Source organism: Balaenoptera borealis (genome assembly GCF_965194805.1).
Source record: "Balaenoptera borealis genome assembly, chromosome: 3".
Classification (NCBI taxonomy): Eukaryota; Metazoa; Chordata; class Mammalia; order Artiodactyla; family Balaenopteridae; genus Balaenoptera; species Balaenoptera borealis.
The window spans coordinates 25,274,663-25,297,300 of record NC_138866.1 but is presented as its reverse complement, the minus strand read 5'-3'; the positions used below and the strand labels follow the sequence as shown (position 1 = coordinate 25,297,300).

General features: G+C 52.6%; 3 protein-coding genes across 8 annotated transcripts in view; 2 read left to right on the top strand and 1 right to left on the bottom strand.

Annotated features, from left to right (window-relative positions):
• Positions 1-8,166, bottom strand: part of POMT2 (protein O-mannosyltransferase 2) — a 47,641-nt gene extending 39,475 nt beyond the window's left edge. Inside the window, exon 1 of one of the 4 annotated variants that reach the window (XM_082384699.1) lies at positions 7,675-8,166. In XM_082384699.1, coding sequence (XP_082240825.1) covers positions 7,675-7,922 — 248 coding nt within the window. In that variant the 5' untranslated portion in view covers positions 7,923-8,166. The other 3 variants (XM_082384700.1, XM_082384702.1, XM_082384701.1) reach the window with 3 other exon arrangements.
• TMEM63C (transmembrane protein 63C) overlaps positions 1-22,638 on the top strand; it is a 452,188-nt gene that overhangs the window by 186,127 nt on the left and 243,423 nt on the right. The window lies entirely within an intron of this gene.
• Positions 8,281-18,338, top strand: GSTZ1 (glutathione S-transferase zeta 1). 3 transcript variants are annotated; one of them, XM_082384766.1, is made up of 9 exons: positions 8,281-8,421; positions 11,429-11,480; positions 13,309-13,376; positions 13,923-14,003; positions 14,378-14,503; positions 15,504-15,582; positions 16,129-16,181; positions 16,968-17,017; positions 17,788-18,338. In XM_082384766.1, exons 1-9 carry the CDS (start codon positions 8,407-8,409, stop codon positions 17,912-17,914), a joined length of 651 nt encoding a protein of 216 aa, XP_082240892.1. In that variant the 5' UTR covers positions 8,281-8,406; the 3' UTR covers positions 17,915-18,338. The 3 variants fall into 3 exon arrangements, with proteins under 3 accessions (XP_082240892.1, XP_082240893.1, XP_082240891.1); XM_082384767.1 differs by lacking the exon at positions 8,281-8,421 and adding an exon at positions 10,920-10,942; XM_082384765.1 differs by lacking the exon at positions 8,281-8,421 and adding an exon at positions 11,038-11,126.

Sequence of the window (22,638 nt, the reverse complement as noted above, 5' to 3'; positions counted from 1 at the left end):
TTTAAGTTAAATCTATACTTATTCTGTATCTTGAGTTTCTATTTATTTTAAAAAGGCAAAGAGTTTCCTATACTATAAAAAGTTTTGCAATAAGAGTTTTCTTCCAAGTCTGCTAACTTCTTTTTTTTTAATAAATTTATTTATTTATTAATTATTTATTTTTGGCTGCATTGGGTGTTTGTGGCTGTGCACGGGCTTTCTCTAGTTGCAGGCGCTACTCTTGGTTGTGGTGCAAGGGCTCCTCATTGCAGTGGCTTCTCTTGTTGCGGAGCACGGGTTCTAGGTGCGTGGGCTTCCGTAGTTGTGGTACATGGGCTCAGTAGTTGTGGCTCGCGGGCTCTAGAGCACAGGCTCAGTCGTTGTGGCGCACGGGCTTAGTTGCTCCACGGCATGTGGGATCTTCCTGGACCAGGGCTCGAACCCATGTCCCCTGCCTTGGCAGGTGGATTCTTAACCACTGCGCCACCAGGGAAGCCCCAAGTCTGCTAACTTCTAAGCCTAAGACTATTTTTGCTACTAGAAACTACATTACTCTTGCTGCTACAAACTACACTGTGGGCTACTGATCAGTAAGAGCCTATAGACCATGGTTGTGCCTGGAGTCTGATTTTGCTCCCAACCTTGTGATAATTAACCTGCTACCTATGAACTCACTGACCTTATTATAATGAACTAACCAGTATATAAAAAGTGAGGGCTTTCTTACTAAGTTAACAACCAGTCTAAAAACCTATCCTCATTATTTACAAATTATTTAAAAATTATCTTGCAAGTAAATAAGTGATTCTAATACACTAGCTTTTAAACACAATGCAAAAATCTTGTTCTTCTACACAACCACAGTAAACCTTTCACACCCTACACGGGGGCTTCACAGCGCCAGGCTAGTAATCCAGCAGAACCTGACCATTTCTGTTTGTCAATCTCTCCCTGCAGCTCAGAAGAACAGTTGCTTTCTCGTGACTATCCATCCCCAGGTCAGCTTCTATAAGCAGTTATCACTGTCCTACAAAATAAGGGGCAAAACACGCTCTTACCAAAAATGTAGGGTTCTTTTTTTTGTTTGTGTGTTTTACACACTGGGTCTAATAAATAGGCAGAAGGGTAAATCTACTTCTGTGTCTGCTAAGCACATTGCTTGACATGAAATGAGGACGGTGACACGGCGATGTCAAACAGAAAAATAACTTCCAAGCAGTGTGACAAAATACATTTGCAGAAAAAAGAGAGACCCGGTCCCAGCTCCGCCACCCACTGTGGGAGCGTGACCCGGCAAAATCGCTCACCCTCTCCGGATCCCTTTTCTCATCTACGTGATGAAGACAACAACAGTACCTGCTGGTCCACCTCGCAGGGAGGTATCAGGTAACACATGGGAAAGAACTTTGCAGACTATAAAGTCCCACACGTGCTGGGCACTATTTAAACTGTCCCAACATTTGTGGTTAGTTTTGAAGTCTGTTTGGAAACATATTGATAAAGGGGTATAAGATTTTTACTTCAAGTAAAACTAGTAGCAATAGTCACACTTCCTCTTGGCTTACTGCGTGTTTGTGGTGGGACGGACGGTCTTCCCTGGCTCTCTCTTGCTCTACAGACCTTGCAGGGTACGCCAAGAACATAAGGTCCTGGCTGCTCTTTACTCAGGCCACTTCTCAGGGTTATGCTTGCAGCAACCTTGAGGAAGACACCACGTCTCCCTCTGGGACACAGAGCAGTCTTGTTTACTGCTTATTATAAAACAGCGGATTCCCCAAGATCAACACTCCTCAGCTGCGATTCAACCCCCTGCATGTGCAGGCATTCATCCAGACCCAGGGTATCACACGGGACACTGGGAGCAAGGGGAACTGATGCCAACATACTGATGCTCATCCTGCTTGCTGTGCTGTGAGAAATAAAGGCCTTTGTCTCTGACCCAGGACTTTGCCTCCTGCCAGCATCCATAAAACACTGACAGGCTAACTCATTAGTTGGCAAGTAGCATAAAAATAAAACCCCAAACCCTGACGGTTTTGGTGACAAGCATAGGATGCTGAGTCATAGCTTTCCTTAAGAGAAAGGACAAGGGCCACGATGGACTGGGTTAGGGGATAAGAGAAGACTCCCTGGAATCTGGTAGCGAATGCTCTTGCCCGAGTGGTGGGGAAGGCAGGTAGTAAGAATCCCCCACTGTCCTGCCTATGAATGAGGTTGAGTGGAGAGAGGCAGGATTGAAACAAACCGTCTGAATGCTGCCTTGGTTACTGCCCACGGCCTTCTGGGCAAAAGGAGGAAAGGATATAATCACAACCCTGGGGCAATAAGCTAAGCAGCCCCAGCCAAAAGGCAAGATGGACACGGCTGATGAATCTAGGAGGGCCCAAAGCTTACATAAATGGTGCCAGCAGTAAGGACCTTGCTGTTCAATGCAGAACTCTGGGTAAAATGAAAACATTGAAAGGTTCCTGGGTGAGCTGTGTGCTCAAGCTGAAGGTGTGCCTTGCTTAGAGGCTCAGAGCCACTCCGTCCCTCCGTGTCCCATGATCCCTCGCCCTCTGCCACAATCTCAGCTGCTTTAAAGAGTAAGATGATTACAGGTGGGGCTAAGGTCTCCCTGTCCCTAAAGGGGACTAAAGGCCATACACACCCATCCTCGTGTGGTGGGGAACTCTGGGGAGGAGAGGGACTCAAGCTCACAGTCGTACTGGATACAGGAGCACCTACTCAATCTCTTGGAGTAGGAGGATTTGCTAGGTGCAGGGATTACCAAAGGTGCCGAGGACTGCAGGGAGGACCATAGCAGTGTGCACAGGGACTGAAAGAAAAAGCCCCTAAGCCCAGGTGCTCACCAGACACAGGAAAGCAGGCTGGGAAGAAGTGGTGCCAAGCCTGCCGAGGGGCTGAAGGAGCAAAAAGGCCTCCTCCCGCGCCCTGCATCCAGCACTCGCCACACCTCCCACCTGGGAATGGCATAACCTCTAGGTGGCTGTCATTATAGCTCCTGATGCAGGCCTATTAGACTTGTTAGTTGAAAGGGGAAAAAGCACCGAAATTCAACTGATAGGGTCTGAGCCAAGTTCCCAGCGGGGAAGGGAAGGGAAAGTGGCCTTGTGGGTAGGGCCCTTGCAACTACCGTTGTGTCTCCCACTGCTGAAGGCATAGTCGTATTTATCCCATATGTGTCCAAGATTATCCCATTGACAGACTGCTACATTAGTGAGAGGTGATCCTGTCCCCTCCCAAGTGGTCCTACAGAAATAATATAAATCACAAGACGAGAAAGGGACATTACAGCTTTAAAGATGGAATTTCGGGGCAGGGGGGTTGGGGAGGGGGGGCTTGGAGTGCTCCATGATAACAGCACCATCTGCTGGACATAGGCACCAAGTACACACCCTTTTAAAGAGGCAACTGTCAACCTACTACTAAGCTCTTGTTGAACTTAAGGGCCTGAACCATGAAGACCTTAGGACTCTTTGGCCTGATACTGTCACTTTGGAGTGGGTCAACTTGAAATCTATGGCTAACGACGGAAGGGCTCAACAAGCCTCGCTGGTGAAATGGAAGTGGTATATTCAAGAGTATAGCCGGCCTGGCCCTAGAGGCAGCTTGGGTTTTTCAAGAAGAGGTGGCAGCTGCCCCTTTGGAAGAAACTATCTTCCACTCCACCACCTGAAGCAAAGCCGCTGACTCAGTGGGGTCCTGATTCCCAGAGGTTCCTCCTAATGTTAGTGCCTGGTTCACTGATAGTTAGGCTAAATTAAAAGCACATAGTGTCCACAGGGCAGTAGCTATCATCCAGCCCTACTGACATTTCTGGAAGACCGACTGCAATAAGGGTTGATTGGCACAACGCACTGAATTGAAAGTCATCACCCTTGCCTTAGACAATACTCCTAAGGAACAGACAAGTTATATTTTTATTTACCCTTAGGCTTTTGCCATTGGCCTAATCATCTGGTGTGTCACTTGTAAGGCTATATACTAAGAAATGTAAAACACCCCTCTTCGGAGCCAAGAACTGTGGAAAAAAATCATGGCTGCCTGCCAATGGGACAATCTGGATCACTCATGTAGATGCCCCCAGTAAGGGCCAGTATTCTGATAAGACTGATTAGAATCAAGCTGCTGATCAAACCTGCACCACCCAGACTGCTGCATTGCCACCTGGATACATCAATACACCAGGCATGGAAACACATCTACCACCACGGACTGGACACAAAGTAAAGGACTATATGCCTCCAAAGCAGAAGCCATCGCTACATTGTGGTAACTTGTGACTCCTGCCAAAGGTTGGCGTGTTTGCCTTGCAGTAAAGGAAGCCACATTGCGTGGGGTATTGACCACTCCAAGGAAACTGACTGTATAAGGACTTTGCTCCGCGTTCCAGGCTGTCACTGGTGCCCCACTGCTGTTGACACCGTTTCAGGTTAGTGTTGACGATGCTATTCCAGTCCAATCATCTGACTCTAGATATATCACTGCGGTCCTTGGAACTAAACTGTGTTGTGTTTTCAGCTTTCCAAACCATCTACAGTCTGACAATGGTACACCTTTTTTTTTTTTTTTGCAATGTCTCAATAGCCAAAAATCTGATGACATTCCACACTCCAGACCATCCACAGGTATCTGATATTGCCAAGCACTGAACAGTCTTCTCAAAAAGATTTCTGAGTCAACTTCCCTCACCCTCCTCCTTGTTCACACACCTTAGTCAAGTAGTTTGGTCACCTAACTAGGTGTTCATCTCCTCTTGGCCACCACCTGGGTAATGATCAGAACAAAAGGGGTGGAAGGTTATAAAAACCTATTTTGAAAATTTGAGATTCTTCCTTGACTATTCCTGGGCTCAACTGGTCTCCCCTAACAGCAATTCTGGATCAGCCTGGGGGTGCGGTTGGGGATTTATGGGATTCAAACTTAATTCTAGTTCAGTCACTTGGGTTTTCCTGCTGGAGTGACGTGGTTTTAGTGCATAAAGCTCACCTGGTTGAGCACACTGCTTGTGAAGTCCCGCTACAGTGGCTCACATGGGCCAAGGTGGGAGACATAATAAGTCTCTGTCAAGTTTCTGACAGTGCCCATGACAGAAAGGTCTGGATATTAGTAGTACGCAATAACTGGAGTAAAGGTGAATTACTAGAGTGGGACATACTGATTATATGGCAGTGGGAGGAAAGAAACCACCTTTCCACCTGGGAAAGGAACATCTTAGGCCCCTGGAAATGTAAAGAGAAGGGAAACAATTAATGCTCTCTTTGCCTCCTAGGCCCAGCACCCAGCCTGGCAAAATACTAACACGGTTCAACTAAGTCAAGTGGCAGCTGTAGCTAGCAATCTGACCTATTGCTGACTCTGTTATTCCACTATGAAATCAGAAAAACTCATGTGGACATGGCCGGTCTTGAACTATCCTCATGTCCCTGACGACATCAACATTAACTCCCAAACACGGACCTCCCTCGCATGTGCGCAAAAGCACAGACTGGCACAACCTTCTGTTAGTGTGACTGATATAAATTCATAAGCTTCTCCTGACACCCTAGGGACCCTAGGTTATGCCTTGTATAGTGATTGAGGCTGCAACTACGCAGTGACTCTCACTGCCCATGGGGCTTAACCAAATCACTGTAATGATGATCTAAATCAAATCTGATGGAAATCCAAATAAAATTTAACAAAACATCCGGAACTGGAGTGATCTGCACCCCTTCAGGTAATATATTAGAATGCAGGGAAGAATGGGCTGTGGAATGTCTTTCCACTGGGCATGGGAGCTGCTTTTTAAATGGGAGAACTCATTGTAATTATTGGCAACGACATCAAAAATCAGATGTCAGTCTAAACACCTGTGTACAGACTATAATGGATAACAGACTGGCCTTAGACTACATCTCAGCTATCTGAAATAAGACTTCCTGGTCCCTGCCCACCCCACTCCACCCTGCAACACACACAATTATTAACAGGGGGCTGGATCCAGCACCCCGGAGGGCACAGGTTAACACCACAGGTTGGCCTCACCCTGCTGCTTTGACTCCTGGTGAGAGCAGCCTGAATTAAATGTTGTATGAGACAAACTAGACAGACTGGGTCCTGCCTCAGCCAGGTTAATCTGAGTAGCCAATGGAGTTGCACATTCATGTGAAAATTTGCTAGAAGCCAAGAGAGTGTAAAATCAAGGAGTGAGACTGTTGGGAGAGACAGTCCTCCACGGGTCTCTTGTACTTCCACACATCTTGCTGGGTATGCGGAGAATGCAGGGCCTTGACTGCACTTTACCAGGGCCATTTCCCAAAGTTGTGTTTGCACCAAGCAGCCTTGAGAGATGAGGTAACATCTCTCTCCAGGACAAAAAGTACGCTTGCTTTTTGTAAATTCCCCAAACTTGTTGCTCCTTAGCTGCAAGGCAACGCACAGTGTGTGCAGTCATCCATCTGAGCCCATGATGTCACCCCGTGGGACTTCGGAGCCATGAGAAACTGAATCCAATATGCCGATGTTCATCCTGCTTCCTCTGCTACGAGTAATAATCTTTTGACTCTGACCCAGGAGTCTCACATCTTCTGCCAGCACTCATGAAATAGTGACAAGCTAATTCATTAACTTCCAAGTAGGGTAACCCTGATAGTTTGTTAGCCTGCTTGCTTTTTAGTCAAGGAGTTCCATTTCTAACAACCTCTACACTAACTTTCTCCTCAGTGATACTGAGAAAACATGGTATCACGTCTTGGCCAAACAAATTAACCATTTTCAAACTGTATAAAAATTTTCCTCCTTCGAGCTGGAGACTTTTTAAGCTTTTTTAACGAAATTTGACTCCTGCACCTTAGTCCTACAAAATAAAGCCTTTAAGAAAATACATCCTCTGGGCTTCCCTGGTGGCGCAGTGGTTGGGGGTCTGCCTGCCAATGCAGGGGACACGGGTTCGAGCCCTGGTCTGGGAAGATCCCACATGCCACAGAGCAACTAAGCCCGTGAGCCACAATTACTGAGCCTGCGCGTCTGGAGCCTGTGCTCCGCAACAAGAGAGGCCACGATAGTGAGAGGCCCGCGCACCGCGATGAAGAGTGGTCCCCGCTTGCCGCAACTAGAGAAAGCCCTCGCACAGAAACGAAGACCCAACACAGTCATGAATAAATAAATAAATAAATAAAAGAACGTGAATTTCTTTAAAAAAAAAAAAAAAAAATCCTCACAGGATGACCCCAGACCTGCTTCCTGGGACCCTTGTTATCATCCGTGGACACACAGGTTGTTCCGGCTCCCGAGAATGCGGTACTCAGATAGGAATGTTCCCCTCCGCGGAGGTCTGGAAATCCTGCAGATTAGGAACTCAGGCCTTAGGAAATTCTGTACTAATAATTTCCAGTTCTCCTGGGTCAGTTCAAAGCACCTTTAAAAGCTACCATTTGAGAGCCAGGTGAGACGCTGCAGCATAAACTGCAAGACATGAACACTGCTTCCTCAGATCCTAAGGAATACCACCGCCACACACCGGAGCAAAAAGGTTTCTCTCACGGAGACTGCACCTGGGCAGAGGCAACCACCAGAAACCTGTTTCCCTTCCAGCGCGGCCCCGCCCCTCCGCCTGTGAATCCCGCCCTCTCTGTGCCTCCGGACCAATGAGAAGGCGCGCCCCTCCCTCCCAGTTGCCATGGTGCCTGCCCAGTCCCTCCCATCACTCACCAGATGTGCGGCGGCTGGTCCAGACGATGGAAGCGGGTGGCGAAGGACATCAGCGTCACCAGGGCCAGCAGAGCCCACCGGCCGGGCGCCTCGAAGCGCCGCGAGCTCGGAGCAGGCCGTTTGGGGCTCCGTGCTGTAGCCTCGGTGGCCACGTCCGGGCCCACGGCCCTAGCAGCCTGGGACCCACAGCGGCCCCTCCGGGGACGCAGCTCGGACCCTGCCAGGCCTCCGCCTACGGCCGGCGGCATCCTTCCCCTCCTCAGGATGGCCCTCCGGCCCGCAAGCACGCTGGGTCTTGCGAGCCGCCCCGCCAAGAAGTCACCAAGGGGCGGCTCGGGGTGCCCTGGGAAATGTAGTTCCCTGCGCCGGCAGCGGGGGGCCCTGGGAAATGTAGTTCCCTGCCCCGGCCTCTGGGCTGGAAGGGGAGTGCGGTCGCCGCCCGGGCCGCTAGGAGGCGGCTAGTGGCGCAGAGCATGACGTCCGGGCGGGCCGGGGAGAAAGCGGGCTCACGGAACTGCAATTCCCAGCAGCGCCAGGAGTGGGGGCGTGGCGGCAGGGCGGGGCAAGCTAGAAGAGACCTTAAAGCTCATTCTAGTCCAAGCCCTAGCTTTACCGAGACGAAAACGTACGTTCTGACGTGTCGGGGTCTCACTAGGCCTGAATCGTCGACGACTCGGAGAGTCGCAGGCGCGAAGTTTCCTGGCCTGGAAGAGGGGTCGCCCAGAGTGCGAGATGCAAGTGGGGAAGGTCTGTGTCACGCATCCGGGGAGAGAGGTTCTACTTAGAAACACGGAGAAATCTTGGGGGGCGGGGGTCAAAGGTGAGCCGCTCGGCCCCGCCCACAGCTCCTACGGCGACTCCCAGCATGCAATGCGCCGCGCTGGCACCGCTCTGCACCTGCGCGCTACCCGCTGTGGCCTGTGATCCCGAGAGTGTTGGGCGCGAGGTGCTGGGCCCTCGTGGAGAGTACCCGGCTTGGTTTGGTGGCTGTACCCTTGCTCTTCATCTGTCTCTCCACCCACCCCCAACCCCACCCGACCTGCTAGGACTTCCAAGCGTCGTCCCTCGTCTCCCTGTTCCGCACAGCCCTGGCGGTCGGCCCGGCAGGTCTTAACAGTTAACAAATAGCCTTTCAGGGTTGTTTGCGTTTTGAGAGAGCGCCAGGGGCGAGGGGAGGCTGTGGCACTTATAGTCATCACAGTCACTTGGGGACCTTATTACCAGTTTTAATTTGCATTTCCCAGGACCGCCCCAGAACCACTGTTATCAATCTCTTTATTAAAGATTGAGAACAGCTATTGTAGCTCAAAGGAAGGTGGCAGGCCCATCAGGTGGGATATAGCATCACTTTAACAGTGTATAGCCCTCCCACTCCCAAACGGGAGTTTAGGAGTCTTTTTCAAAAATCATGTGTAAGAGATGGTTTTAAAATAAAATCTGCTAGAGGGGTGAGAATCCATATTTGAATTAAAAATAATTCCTCCAGGAGTGGTGATGAAATGGATATTTTACTTGGGCTTAAAATTTAACCCTACAAATGCAAAAAGGAACATGGGATGGTTTATGCAGTTATCATTGGTAAGAGAAAGATCAGAAACCGCCCTGCATTACATCTCCTGATGGCCCATAAGTAAGAAACCTGAGGGCAGGGCATTTACAGTGATTCTGTGGTCACCCTTAGTCCAGGTCAAAGGTGTAACATTTAGTAACTAGGTAAGGCATTTCTTTAAGGATTCTAAGCTGATGTCTGCAGCTCTCTAGTGATTCCATTCTGTTTCGGTGTCGCTGCCTCTTGGCCCCAGGGGCCCCTCCAGCCTAACCAAATAAGGAAAGGGATGCACCCTGGAACAGGGTACATCCAGTTGTAGCCAACGAACTCTTCTCCTTCCAAGGATGCCTGCTGCCTATCACTTGACCTTTGTGCCAGAACTATGTATCTTCACTTTCCCCTCGAAAGTTGCCTTCAGGATAGACTGGAACTCCCAGGCTCAGGAACTAACTTGGGAGGGACTGGGTTCCCACTTGTGCCCTTGCCCATGTAGAAGATGGAGTAGAAGATGGAGTTGGTGATGAAAGCAAGGTCAGGTAGCAGCTTGGTGAGCTGGGGCATACAGAAGGGAGAGCGAACTTGGTTGAAATGTCTGTAGTCAGAGGGATGGTAGACAAGGGTGATCTAAGAAATTCTATTGCGTTCTCCCTCATCCAAAAGGCTACATATGTGTCTGCCAAAAGATTCTTGAGTGCTAATTACTGGTAACTCTGTTCTGGGTTCTGCTTTGAAATGCTGATGACCAAGAAGCACCAGAGAAATTAACTGAGTCCCCTAAACTTTAGAGGAGCGGTCACACACCCTGCTGCCTTCAGGGGCCTGAGAGTAACAAAAATGAAAGAAGTGGGCCAGGTGGGGGCCATGGAAGATCTGAGAGGGCACACCCTCTCTAAAGGGGGCCATTAATTGGCTCTGATCAATTTTGCTCCTCAGGAAACTGAGTTCACTATCCAGATTTTTTTTTTTTTAAGAAAAAACGGACAACAGGATTTGTATATGAAACAATGTGACTTTTAATGTTAGCAATGAATTGAAACATTTTAAAATACAGTATAGACCAAACAGAACACTGTGGGCTGCCAGCTTATGACTTCAGCTTTGGAGTCAGTGGGCATATTCCCCAGCTATTTTTTTTTTATAGATTTTTTTTTTTTGATGTGTACCATTTTTAAAGTCTTTATTGAATTTGTTACAATATTGCTTCTGGTTTTCTTTAATGTTTTTTGGTTTTTTGGCTGCAAGGCATGTGGGATCTTAGCTTCCTGACCAGGGATCGAACCCACACCCCCTGCATTGGAAGGCAAAGTCTTAACCTTTGGACCGCCAGGAAAGTTCCCCCCTCTGAGTCTGGCCTGAGTTTTCCAGATGCTATTTTTATGAGATCAGCTGAGAGCCTGGAGGACTGGTGGGTGGAATGTTGAAAGAGATGGGCACCAAAACGCAGAAAACTAGGTTTCCTGGTCCTTCTGCCACTGTTGGAAGGAAATAAGCTATCATTTTAGGGCAACCCTTCGTTTTACAGATGAGGGAGCTGAAGACTAGAGAAGGCAGGCATTTGTCCCCAGTCATGCAGGGCTAATTCCTGCACTGGGACCAGACTCATGATATGCCAGCTCCCAGCCCACTGCACCACATGAACTACTGCTTCAAAACCAGGCCTCGCTGTCTGCCCAGGACACCAGACCTGGCTCCACCAGGAGCATAAAAAGCTTCCCCCAGGTTAGAAAGAGATGCCGTTTCTGACCAGAGTCAAAGTTCTCCTGTTGCCTGTTTAGCCCAGCTTCCCCATTGGCTCATGGGATCCACCCCTTTAGGGTTCCTCCCCCTGCCCCGCAGTTCTGTGGGAGGGGACATTCCCTGAGAGGCCAAGGGTCACCACATCATCATGGCTGAGTCTAGCAAGGTAAGGAGGGCACTTGCAGTCTGGCTGCCCCTTTGGGGGCCCCCCGGACATCAGGAATGCATGACAGCACAGTTTGGAGCTGAGGGACGCCACATGACTCCCTAGGCCTCTAACCCAGAGAGCTCTGAGTCTGGCCTGAGTTTTCCAGACGCAGGCCTGAGGAAGGAGGCCTAGCAGGCTGGGAAGAAACAGTGCTGGCTTGGAGCCCCCTGTCTGGGAGCTGTTGCCTCCCCTCCAGTGGGCTCCTGGGGCTGAGAACCCACCAAGCATGGGTAACATGCATCCTCGTCTTCTCTCCTCAGCCCATCCTCTATTCCTATTTCCGAAGCTCCTGCTCATGGAGAGTTCGAATCGGTAAGAGCTGTACCTCCACTGAGAGCCGGAGTGGGGTGGTGTGGGGTGGAGGGAGGCCTGGGTGAAAAGCCTCTGTCAGACAGGGCACCAGCCACAGCATCCCCAGTCTCCTGGAGCCCTCAGCCTTGAATGGCACCTCCACCTCGGAAGTCCACCTAGAGGAAGGGGGGGAGGGGCGTTTTTTCTCCTGGGCCTGCCACCCCTCCCACTCTGCTCTCCAAAGCCCCTTAGCAGCCATGCTTCAGGCAGGCTCACAGAATCCAGAGATCCTTGGTAACTGGCAGGCAACAGCTGGCCTTCCTCAGTTCTTATCTTATTTGATCTGGCAAATTAAACAGAGCTGGCCAGTGTCGCCCCCAGAGGCTTCAGGGAAGGAGAAACTGGGCCCTCTGGTTTAGTCCTGGTTTGACCTTCCTCTCCCTCAGCTTAAGTCAGCCTCTGCCAAGGTCGTAGTCATAGCAGCTCATACAGAAAGAGAACGGTGCTGAGTGTTTTTGTGTACATGATTCCATTTAAACCGCAACAACCCTGGGAGGGAGGTATTATTATTGTCACCATTGTACAGGTGGGAAAACTGGGGCACAGGGAGGTTAGATAGCTTGCCCAAGATCATGTAGCTAGTAAGAGACAGGGCTGGAATCTGAACCAGCTAGCCTAGCTGCAGCTATTCCATGCTCTTTACTACGCTATGCTGCCTGTCAGATGGGGAAACAGGCACAGAGGCTGACGTTACTTGCCCAGGGCCACACAGCTAGCAAGTGAATGTGATGACATTTAAACCCAGGTAGCCTGCTGCCAGGAACCTGGTCCCAACTCGGAAGCCAACCTCATGACCCTCCCCCTCTCACAGTCACTTGGTATTTGCTAGAATCAGTAGGCAAGAGCACTGGGGTGCCTGAGGACACATTTCTCCAAGAAGACGCCCTCCCTGGGCCCAGAGCCTCTGCCCTGACTGGGCCAGACCAGCAGCGTGGGCACTGTCTCTGCAGGGCCACCATGCATTGGCCTCCTGCCTGGCCCCGACCGCTTCCACTCTCCAGGGTGGAGCTGACCAGCGCTGAGGAGGAGCCCCGCGTCTCCTGGGCTGTCTGCAGACTGTGACACGTCTTGCCCTCCTCCCCTCGCTCGTTTGCCTGATACCGGCCATCACCATATTTTAATGCACAAGTGTGCACACTTACACACACAGTCTCCTCCACTAGGGTTGACCGAGTGTTTTGCCCTCACCTTGCTGGGAGGAAAGCATCAAAGGAGATGGAGAGGAAATCCAGCCACTGGGAGTCACAGCAGGTGTGCTGAGGTCACCAGAGAGCCCTGATGCCTTGGAATCTGTAGTGAACAGCCCTGAGAACAGAGAGAATGGATTAGAAAGGGGTTCTCCTCTAAACAGAACAAGAGTGTCCTCTGCCTGTGTGGGCCCTGCGTAGTCACTGAGCACCTTCCCTTGGCCCTCAGATGACCTTTGTGGGGGAATGATTGCATGTCTCCAACAAGTAAGCCCTGCTTGCCACTGGGTAAGGCCCTGCCGGGGGCAGAGATGAAGGGGACATTTCCCTGCTGTCCTCCAGGAGCCCTCAGCGGGCCAGGGCACACACCCTCATAGCACCACCTAGGGGCATGAGAGGTCCGCTGGGGATACAGAGAGTCCAGGGGCAAGAGAGGCAGAGCATCATGGCCCTGGGGTAGGGGAGCAGGTGGTGATCCAGGAAGCTGGGAAGAAGGCGACAGGGCTACCCAGCAGTGCGGAGAAAGAAGCCTCCTTCCCTCTCGTCACCCTGGGAAGTGTGGTCAGAGGCTGTCACCGACTGTTGTCTGCCGTCTCTCCTAGCTCTGGCCTTGAAAAACATGGACTATGAGATGATAACCATCAACCTCACAAAGGATGGGGGGCAGCAGGTAAGGAGGCTGCCCCCAGGCCACAATGTAGGAGTTAGAGGCCTTGGAGAGGGACCCGGCAGGGGGTGCAGACTTCTGCAGGCAAGAGATGAACATGCGCCCTGTGGTCCCCATGTCCAGAGGAGGCTGCTGGCTCTCCCTTGTGGGACAGGGCGGCCAGCTGTGCAGCAAGAGGAGCCATGGGAAGGGCCCAGGTTCCAGGCTCCGTGCCACAGCCTGGCTTCTCCACATCTGACTCCAGAAGTGTGGGTGGTGAGGGGGTCCTTGCCCCATGCCAGGCCCTCTGGATGTGCCTTGGTGACCACATATAAGGTGCAGGGACAAGCACATAGCCAGGCCGTTGGGATGAAACCTGTATCTCAGCAGCCACTGGGGTTCAGGATACTTCACAGATCCCCCAGGTATCACCCTGGGCCTGGGAGCCAGGGCCTTTCCCAGGGGAGGGAGGTACAGGTGGGCAGTAGGCTAGGGGCTTCCTGCTTGCCAGACTCTGCTTTAGCCAGCTCAGGCCAGGCTGCCCAGTCCACCAGGGCCTTGTCTCCACAGTTCTCTGAAGAATTCCAGGCCCTGAATCCCATGAAGCAGGTGCCAGTCCTGAAGATTGACGGAATCACCATTGGCCAGTCAGTGAGTGGCGGCTTTGGGAGGCCCCTCATGAGCGTGGTGCCCTGAGCAAGAGGACCTCACCGCTCTTCCTTGCCTGTGTCTGCCCCAGGCACCCAGCTCTTAGCAGGGACGAGGGAGGGAGGGAGGGAGGAAGGTTGCTTGCTTGCTTTGGGAAGTGAAGGGAGACTCAAGCATATGGGGGACTAAGTTCTGTAGGGCAAGGGTCCAAAATGATCTCATCCTCCTGGGGAGCCTCTTGGCTTCACAGGGCTCAAGTGGAGGATGGTAAGAAGGGTAAGAAGGGGGGTGGTGACGATGGTGGTGTTGGAAGTGGGGGAGGAAGAGGAGTTTACAGTCCCCGCGTGGTCCCTGCCTCACTGCTCCCCTCCGGACAGCTGGCCATCATTGAGTACCTGGAGGAGACCCGGCCCACGCCGCGACTCCTGCCTCAGGACCCAAAGAAGAGGGCCCACGTGCGCATGATTTCCCACCTCCTGGCCAGCGGCATCCAGCCCCTGCAGGTGCGGCTCCCGTGCGCTTTCTCCCTCACGCGCCTCTCACCCTCGTATCCCCACACGCACGCGCTCTCCACGCGCGCCTTGGCCAGCCCACTGTGAGGTGCCCAGCTTGCGGGGTGACAGGAGGACAGAGGGGATTCTCAGGGGCTTGGCCCTGGCCCCTGTGGCAGAGGGAGGAGGGAGGCCAGAAAGCATCCACTCCCTGGGACCCCAACCGCCTTCCAGGAAGCCCCAGGTTTCCAAGGACACGTCCGGAGTTGCCGAGGTGGGGAAAGGGCCAGGTGGCAGGGAGAGGCTGAGCAGCACATGTCCCGGCCTCCCGCCTTTAACTAGAGCAGCCTTCCTTTCACCTGTTCTGTGTCATAGATTGGGATTCTCCTAAGATTTTTTTGGTAAGTTTTCACTGGTAAAACAAAAAAGTATTAAAACAATTCATCTGTTTAAAAGAAAAATTCATCTATGCTAATCCCTGACTTTGCAAATAAGGAAATAGCCCCAGAAAGGTGGAGTGACTGCAGAGTCACTCTAAGTGTGACAGACCCCCTGACTGTGTACCTGTGCCCCCCCGCCCCGCCCCATGTCACTTTTTTTATTTTTTTAACAGAGGAGGTTGAAGCAGACAGATATCCAAATCTCCTGAAAGCCAATCCTATGTGCCTCCCCCATGCTGCCCTCCCCAACCTTGCGTCACACTCCCTCTCCTCACAAGGGACCATGTCAGGGAGAAGCATTGGATGCAAGGGAGAGAGGCCTTGGGTTGTGCCTCCACCCTTACACATCTCTGCCAGAGTGATAGGGGCCACGGGGGCAGCCAGAGAAGGTGGCCTCGGATCGTCACCTCCCTTCCACCTCAGGGCCCAGATGGGAGCTCACAGGGTCCAGGGTAGGACAGGTGTACAGCCAGGGACACATGGGAACCAAGCTCGCCTGAGGGGACTTGGCTGGGTGGGTGGGCTCAGCCTGGCTCCCAAAGCTCATCCCAGATTCTTCTTGGGCTACACAGAACTTGTCTGTCCTGAAGCAAGTGGGACAGGAGAACCAGCTGACCTGGGCCCAGCAGGCCATCAGTTCTGGCTTTAACGGTGAGTCCCTGCCCCTGTGAGCTGCCCCCTGGTGACCTCTTAGAGAAATGGCCCTCACACCGGGGGCCCTGGCATCTGGCAGCCTCCCGGGCTCTTTGGCCTTGACAGTGGCATGGATGAGGGGGGGGGTGGGCAGGGCCGAGGAGGCAGTGGGCTGGGCAGAATCCAACCTGGCCTCAACCCCTGGCACTTCTGGGAACCTCATGCCTGAGGCCTTTTGGAGATGGATGGCCCAACTTCCGCTCCATTGCCCACTCCAGGCAGGAAGCCAAGGCCAGCAAAGCGCCAGCACATCAGTGTGAGAACTGCTGCCTTGGCCAGTGGCAACCTTGTCCCCTCAGGGGAGGGAATGGTAGCTGAGCTTGCAGAGCACAGGGAGGCGTCATCTTATCCCCATGTGCCCATCACCTCTCTCCAGATCTGACTGCCATGTTCCCTCTAGCACACACTCCAGCCTGCCACTCAGATAGCTGCCATGTCATAGCTATGCACCAAGGCCCAGAAAGGCTGCTCTCCCCTTAGAGTATTCATGTTGCTTCCCTCCAGCTCTGGAGCAGATCCTGCAGAGCACAGCGGGCAAGTACTGTGTGGGAGACGAGGTAAGCTCTCCCCAGGCCCACGGGGGTGGCCTCCTCCCTCAGGCCTACTTCAGGCTGCCACTGTCTTCCACTTAGACTCTGCCACCTCCCTCCAGCCCAGGGCAGGCACAGCTCAGAGAGCTTCCTGAGGGGGCAGCTGTAGCACGGGTGGGGAGTCAGCAACCCAAGGTCGTCCTCTCTGCGTTAAGCAGAAGTTAGCTCACGGGGAGCTTCTCAGCTCCTTCCTGGTCAGCTGCCTCAAGAGGAAGTGAGTTTCTCATTGCTGGAGGTATTCAAGTTGAAGACCTCATCTCTGAGATGAGGAGGGGGTCCAGCCATCAGATGAGGGATTAGATTAGGTGATGTCTCCATTCCCTTCCAATGCTAAGATTCTAGGATTCAGGTGCCCTTGACTCCTACAGGCTAAGGCCCTGGCTCTATGGTAATTCTGGTTCCAGAGCCCCCCACCTGCACCCAGAGGCTTTCCCTCCCTGCTGGGAGCCCTCACTAAGTGCCTGTGATGGCAATTTTGAACAAGCACAGTAACATCCACTAAGGCAATCGAGCCTTCTCTGGCTACCCACAGAGTTGGTTGTCAGCGCAACTGCAGTGTAGCCTGGGAGAAGCGCTTCAGCTGCAGGGACAGACCCAGCCAGGCCCGGGGAGATGAGGAGGGGGTGGGGCAGTGGGGGTGGGGTAGAAGAGCCAGAAGCAGAGGGGAGTGCCAGGGGCCAGCACCCCAGTACTGTCACCGGTGGGAGTCTGGGGTGCGCACCCTGATGCAAGCCCGCCCGACCCTCTTTGCAGGTGTCCATGGCTGACCTGTGCTTAGCGCCTCAGGTGGCAAATGCCGACAGGTAAGAGAGAGCCGTGCCACCCTCCCTCTTCCTCCTGGCTCCTCTCCTCAAAATGCCCAGCTCCCTTGTACAGTCAGGCCCTGACTTCATCTACTGAGGTAGCATCTCATGCAGACTCTCCCCCACTGCCCCCAGCAGCCACTGTGGCCGTAAGAGACGGGCAGAAGCCGGTGTAACACCCTTCCCATGCCCACTGCAGCCCAGGTGACACCGCATAGCCCCCGCTCCTAAGAGGAGGCGTCTCACCTGGTGGACGCCCCCGCAAGAGTCCACTCCAAGAGCCTGCTCTCCCCAGACGTGGTGTGTCTGTGCCCGGCAGTGAGCTCTGCCTCCGCTTTGCTCCATCAGCCCTTCAGGAAGGCACAGATGAGAACCTCTCTGTGGAAGGCATCGTGCCGGGCACTGTTAGGGGTATGAAATGTGTGACACATTCCCTGCCCCTGAGAAGCTTATGACATGGGTGGGGGGATAATCTGTATATAAATGCCCAGCACTGGCCGTACACATAGTAGGTTGTATAGATAGCCATGGCCTGGAATAGGAGCAGTAGGAAACTGAGACGCCAGACGATACTGCACAAGACCTGTCCCTCCCCAGAGAGCTACCTGTGAACAAGGACACCCCACCTGGCAGGGCTGCCTTCCTAGGCCTTCCCTGGCCAGCCCCAGGGACCTCATCCAGCCCTGCCTCTGTGCTTCCCCCATCGCCCGCAGGGCAGTCTCCCTGTGCCCCTGCAGACCTTGGCTTAGGTGGATGTTTCTCTGCCACAGGTTCAAGGTGGATCTCACTCCCTACCCTACCATCAGCCGTATCAACAAGTCACTGCTGGCCTTGGAGGCCTTCCAAGTGTCTCACCCCTGCCGGCAGCCAGATACACCCCCTGAGCTGAGGGCCTAGCTCTCAAACCGTGCCCCACTGGTGCAGGGGCAGGGAGCGGGTGCAGGAGCAGAAGCTGCATGGGCTGAAGAGGCCTGGAAACGAGCGAGCCTTAACTGGGGAGGCGGAAGACCTGAACTCCTAGCCCTTGAACTTGAACCCTAGCCCTGGATTTGCCTTCCCACTGAAACTCCTCCTGCCTCAGCCCCTTCATCTGTCACATGCGGGCAGAATGGGGTGGGAGAATGCCAGGAGGCGGGTAGGCAGGAAGTCTTCATGACTGTGTCGCGGGCAGTCATGAAGATGAAGTGAACGTAGACTAAAACGTATGGCGAGTTTACCAGAGAGCCATGAGGAAGTCTGAGCCCCTTTTCCCATCCCCTCGACTGTACCTGACTCCAAAGAATGCCCACACTGAAATCTGATAATTAAACTAAAGCCCAGGCCTCCGGGTTGTTCACTTAAAGCTGAGCTGGGTTCCAGAAGGTGAACACTCTTCCTAGCTGGAATCCCTCTGCGTCTGGACCAGGAGAGAAAGCCAGCCAGCCACTTGCCCACCCTGTGGTTGGCCTGGCCCCTGGGACCTAAGGGCAAGGAAGAGAAATAAGCCCAAAAGCCTGCCTGAGAAAATCAGACAAGATCCAGAAGAGAACCTTATACCTTATCCAGATATAAGAAGCAGGAAAGAAAGCCTCCTGTGACCAGATGAGTGCCCAGGCCTGGGAGTGGTCCCGTTGTTCACTGCCATGGCAGCACTGAGGAGATGCTGGCCCTCTCAACCCAGTCCCTCATCTTCAGGGGCAGCGTCCTCTGGACCAGCCTCAGGATTAGGTGCTTAGGATACCTCCACTTGTGAGCGGTCCTGGGAGCTGGAGGCAGGCTCCTCCGTGGGCAGTATGGACAGCTACTGACCAAGCTAGCAGGGGGCCAGCCGGGTAACGGCTTACCTTGGGCTGCCCTGGGGGGAGCAGGTCCCCACGCCTGGCAGTGCTCAGCCAGAACCAGGATCACCTCGGGCAGAGGTACTGTAGGGAGATGCGGGTCACTTCTGGGAGTGAAACAAGATGACTTTTATGTTCCATACGTGAGATTTCATTTCCCCTGTGTGGCTGAGGTTTAAACAGGGAATTAAGATAGATGTGTCTGGTCCACATGGAAGCCACCTTTCTCGGCCATGAGTCCCTTTTCTTTAGCTCCAATCCCAAGGCACCTAGTTCTCCCCTCTCATCCTGGGCTCCTTAGTGGCCTCTCCTCCTCTCTTAGATGGCCTGGGTTCCAGGCTCTAGAATGACCAAGGTGGGCCACTCTTGTTCCCAAAGTGAGTTTGTCCTGGCAGAGCCAAGAGAGAAGCCCAGGAAGGTAGAGGGGACACAGCAATGGTGAGGGAGACTGTGCCTGCCCTGCCTGCTGCCATCTGGACCTTTTCCTCAGATTACTCCAGACCTGCCTGGCTGCATAAGGCTCACCTGGGCTCTCGCCAAGAAACCTTGACTTGAGATGAGACTAATCTCCTCAGCTCAGGGATCAGTGACCAGTCACCAGACTTGGACTTTTGACATTGAAGGTGATTCAAGCTCCTGTGGATTTTAAAGAGAAAATGAACTCAGGGGAAAGCAGGGTGGCCCCATACTTCAGGCTGTGCTCCTGCAACTCCCACGGCAGTGTGCTCCCCGGCCCTGGAGAGACAATGGGGCCAGCAAGGAGCAGCGGGCAAGCTGCAGGGGCTAGGCTTGGCCAAATGGGGAGCTGCCACCACTTTCCCAGATTAAGGAGGCAGCTGGCTCTGCTTGTCACTAACAGGTGCGTTTGGGAGCCCAAATGATCCAAAACAATTTCCAGTACTGCTGAGGTTACCAGGTTCCCCTACTCCTCCCTCCTCCCAGTCTCGTTCCTAGGCAACAGAGGAGCACAGAGACTTCTGGGAAGTACAGGCAGTAGATAGAATCCACATCTAGGACAAGGTACAGGCGCAGACACAACCTGAGACCACTCCCCAGCCCTGAATGAGTCTATGGGGAACTAGGTATAACGAGCGGGCGGACGGGGGTTCTTCGTAGAAGGAAACTATCTGGTGGCTGTCCTGCTCCGGCTGGTAATGCACGTCCCACATCCCCCCACTCAGCATGCAGTGAGCCCTCCCAGGGGACTCCCCGCGCTGGGAGCTGGGGGGTGTGACTGGGGATATGGCAGACATGGCCCCTGCTCTTACTGAGCTTATGTCCCTCCACTTATTCCTGGAAATTTAACTGGCCATCTCTATCTCCACCCCTCAACATCATGGGCCTGTTGCCTATCTATCTGCTTGTCTGTCTGATCTGAGATAGCATCCAAGAGTTGACTCAGGTCTCCTCCTGGACGGTCTCAAAATATTAATTTGGTTAACCTGAGGCTCCATCAGCCATCCTAAAACTGGTGGCCAAAACTGAGTTGGCCACCTTAAAATTTAGATTTTAAGGAAATCTAAATCAGGTAAAGAGGCGATACAGCCTCCATTATCAAGCATTTATAAACACCATCCGCATTTAATGCACAAAACTCATTTTAATATTTTTCTCATAGTTCCGGTCCTCTAGTTCAACAGGAGTTTTGAGATACGTGTCTGAGTGTGAGGTGAAAACCAGCCGTGGGTAGGGGAGGGTAGAGATCAAACGCTGTGGCTTTTCCTCTGGGCTCAGTGAGATCCTTGGAGTCCATGACATTTCTGAGGCCCTCCTTTATCATCTGGTTTTCCCCAAACCCAGACAAAGCTGTCCTTCCTCACAAAAACAGATGTGTCTAAGCCAAAGAAACTCACTCCAGCCTCCTCTGAGCTGCCTCACCTGGGAAGTGCTGGGTTCAAGTGTCCCCACATCCATGACCTGAGCCACCCAGAGACATGGCGGACTAACCTTTGTGGTTCTCAGCTGTAGGAGAACCGTAGTCCTCCTTGTTTCATGATGCTTTTGTGAAGGAGATTTTTGTGTTTTAAAGCTAGAACCATGGGAATTCCCTGGTGGTCCAGCGGTTAGGACTCCGCACTTGCACTGCAGGGGGCCCGGGTTTGATCCCTGGTTGGGAAACTAAGACCCCGCCACGCGGTTCGGCCAAAAAAAAAAAAAAAAAAAAAGCTAGAACCTAAGCCATAGAGCTCTCCACACAGTCTGTAGCAACACAAGCTGGTCTCCAGGCCAGGGCTGGGAACCATCCTTGCTGCCTTCTTCACCTGGAGCCAAGGAGACTAATGCAGGACCAACTCAGCTCCCAAAGGCCTGCCAGAACTTCCTGGAGTCTCCTTTGGCCTTTGGGGGCTGGGGCTGTAGAGGTGAGGGGACCTGGGGGGATGGATTCAGAAGGGCTGCCAAGAGAAGGCAGGCCCAGGGGAGCCACCGGCTCAGGACCCCCTGAGGGATGGGAAAGGACTGGGGGGGGGGCAGTGGGATGAGTAGAGTTGAGGCCTCACTGAATGACCACAGCTCATGAGAAAGGAGAGACTCTGTGGATTTCTGGGCCTGCAGTTTTATGTCAGAGAGACTATCACGTGTTCCAGGCCCGGGGCCTCTGTGGGGTCCAGGTCATCGACATGCGTAGCTGCCCTGCTGCTCAGGAATGTGGAGACCTGAGATTTGGCCGACTGCAGCCCCTCCCCTTAGGGAACCATCCTCCCAGGACCTGGGGCTGGATACATGGGAGAGAAGGGAAGCCTCTTCTCTATTCCCAGAGGAACTTAGCTGTGCTCTGAGGAGTAAGAGAATGCAGCGTTACTAAGCCTTCTTCCCCATGTGAAAGCAGAGCTCTCTCAAGCTCCTCTAGGGCTACACTCCTGACCTCTCTTGCCCCAGTACCAAGCAAGATGACTAGCCCTGCCCCATGAATGCATGTGAAACTGAGACATATCCTTCCCGTACAACCGTGGCTGGCTACCCCCTCCCTCCCTGAATGTCTCTCTCCTCTTTCAGGGCCCTGGAAGATCATGAAGGAGCAAATATTTCCCCAAGTGCATAGACTTTTCTCTAGAGGTCAGACAATGGCTCCAAGGCTTAGCAATAATTAAGCTTCTATAAAGGGTTTGTAAAAACTACCCCCCCTTCAATTCCCTCAAGTCTGCAAATAAATTGTTATTTTGGGGGGTCAGGTGTATCTCTCAAACCAAAAGCCATCACCTATTCAGAGGATGTTTTCCAGGAGGGGTTTCTCCCCAAAGGCTGACTGAATGGTGAAAAGTCAGGTCCTTCTTCATTTCCACATCAGTTGTTAGATCTGTGAAGAACGATCCACAGACACCTGATCTTGGGACACCAGGGACCGCAGGGAGATCTGATCTGCCATCTTCCCGCAGTGGCTGTGGCCACAGCGGATGAAGAACAGACGTTGGAGTGGCCTGATGCTGGTAATTAGATGTGGAGGATCTTCCAACTCTATGGAAGTAGTAAGTCCTGGCAAATACTTTAGAAGGATGAAAACAGGAAGGGGGTGCTGCCAGGAAATCTTTGAGAACAAAGCAAAATATATACGATTTTATTCCAAAGCAATTTTATATAACCATTAAGGAAAGTAGTAAACTTACTGGACAAGCAGGTAGATACACATATTCATAAGATAAGTACTCACTCTACTGGCTCCTCCTAACTTTTAAAGATAAGCTATTTAGCTCTTGATTCCAAGGACGTAAGCAGGTGTCATCCCATTTGGGCGAATATGTGAACTAAGATGGCTGCTGAGTGTAGCCAGAACCTCGTGGGCTAAGGAGCATCAGGCTGGATGTCAAG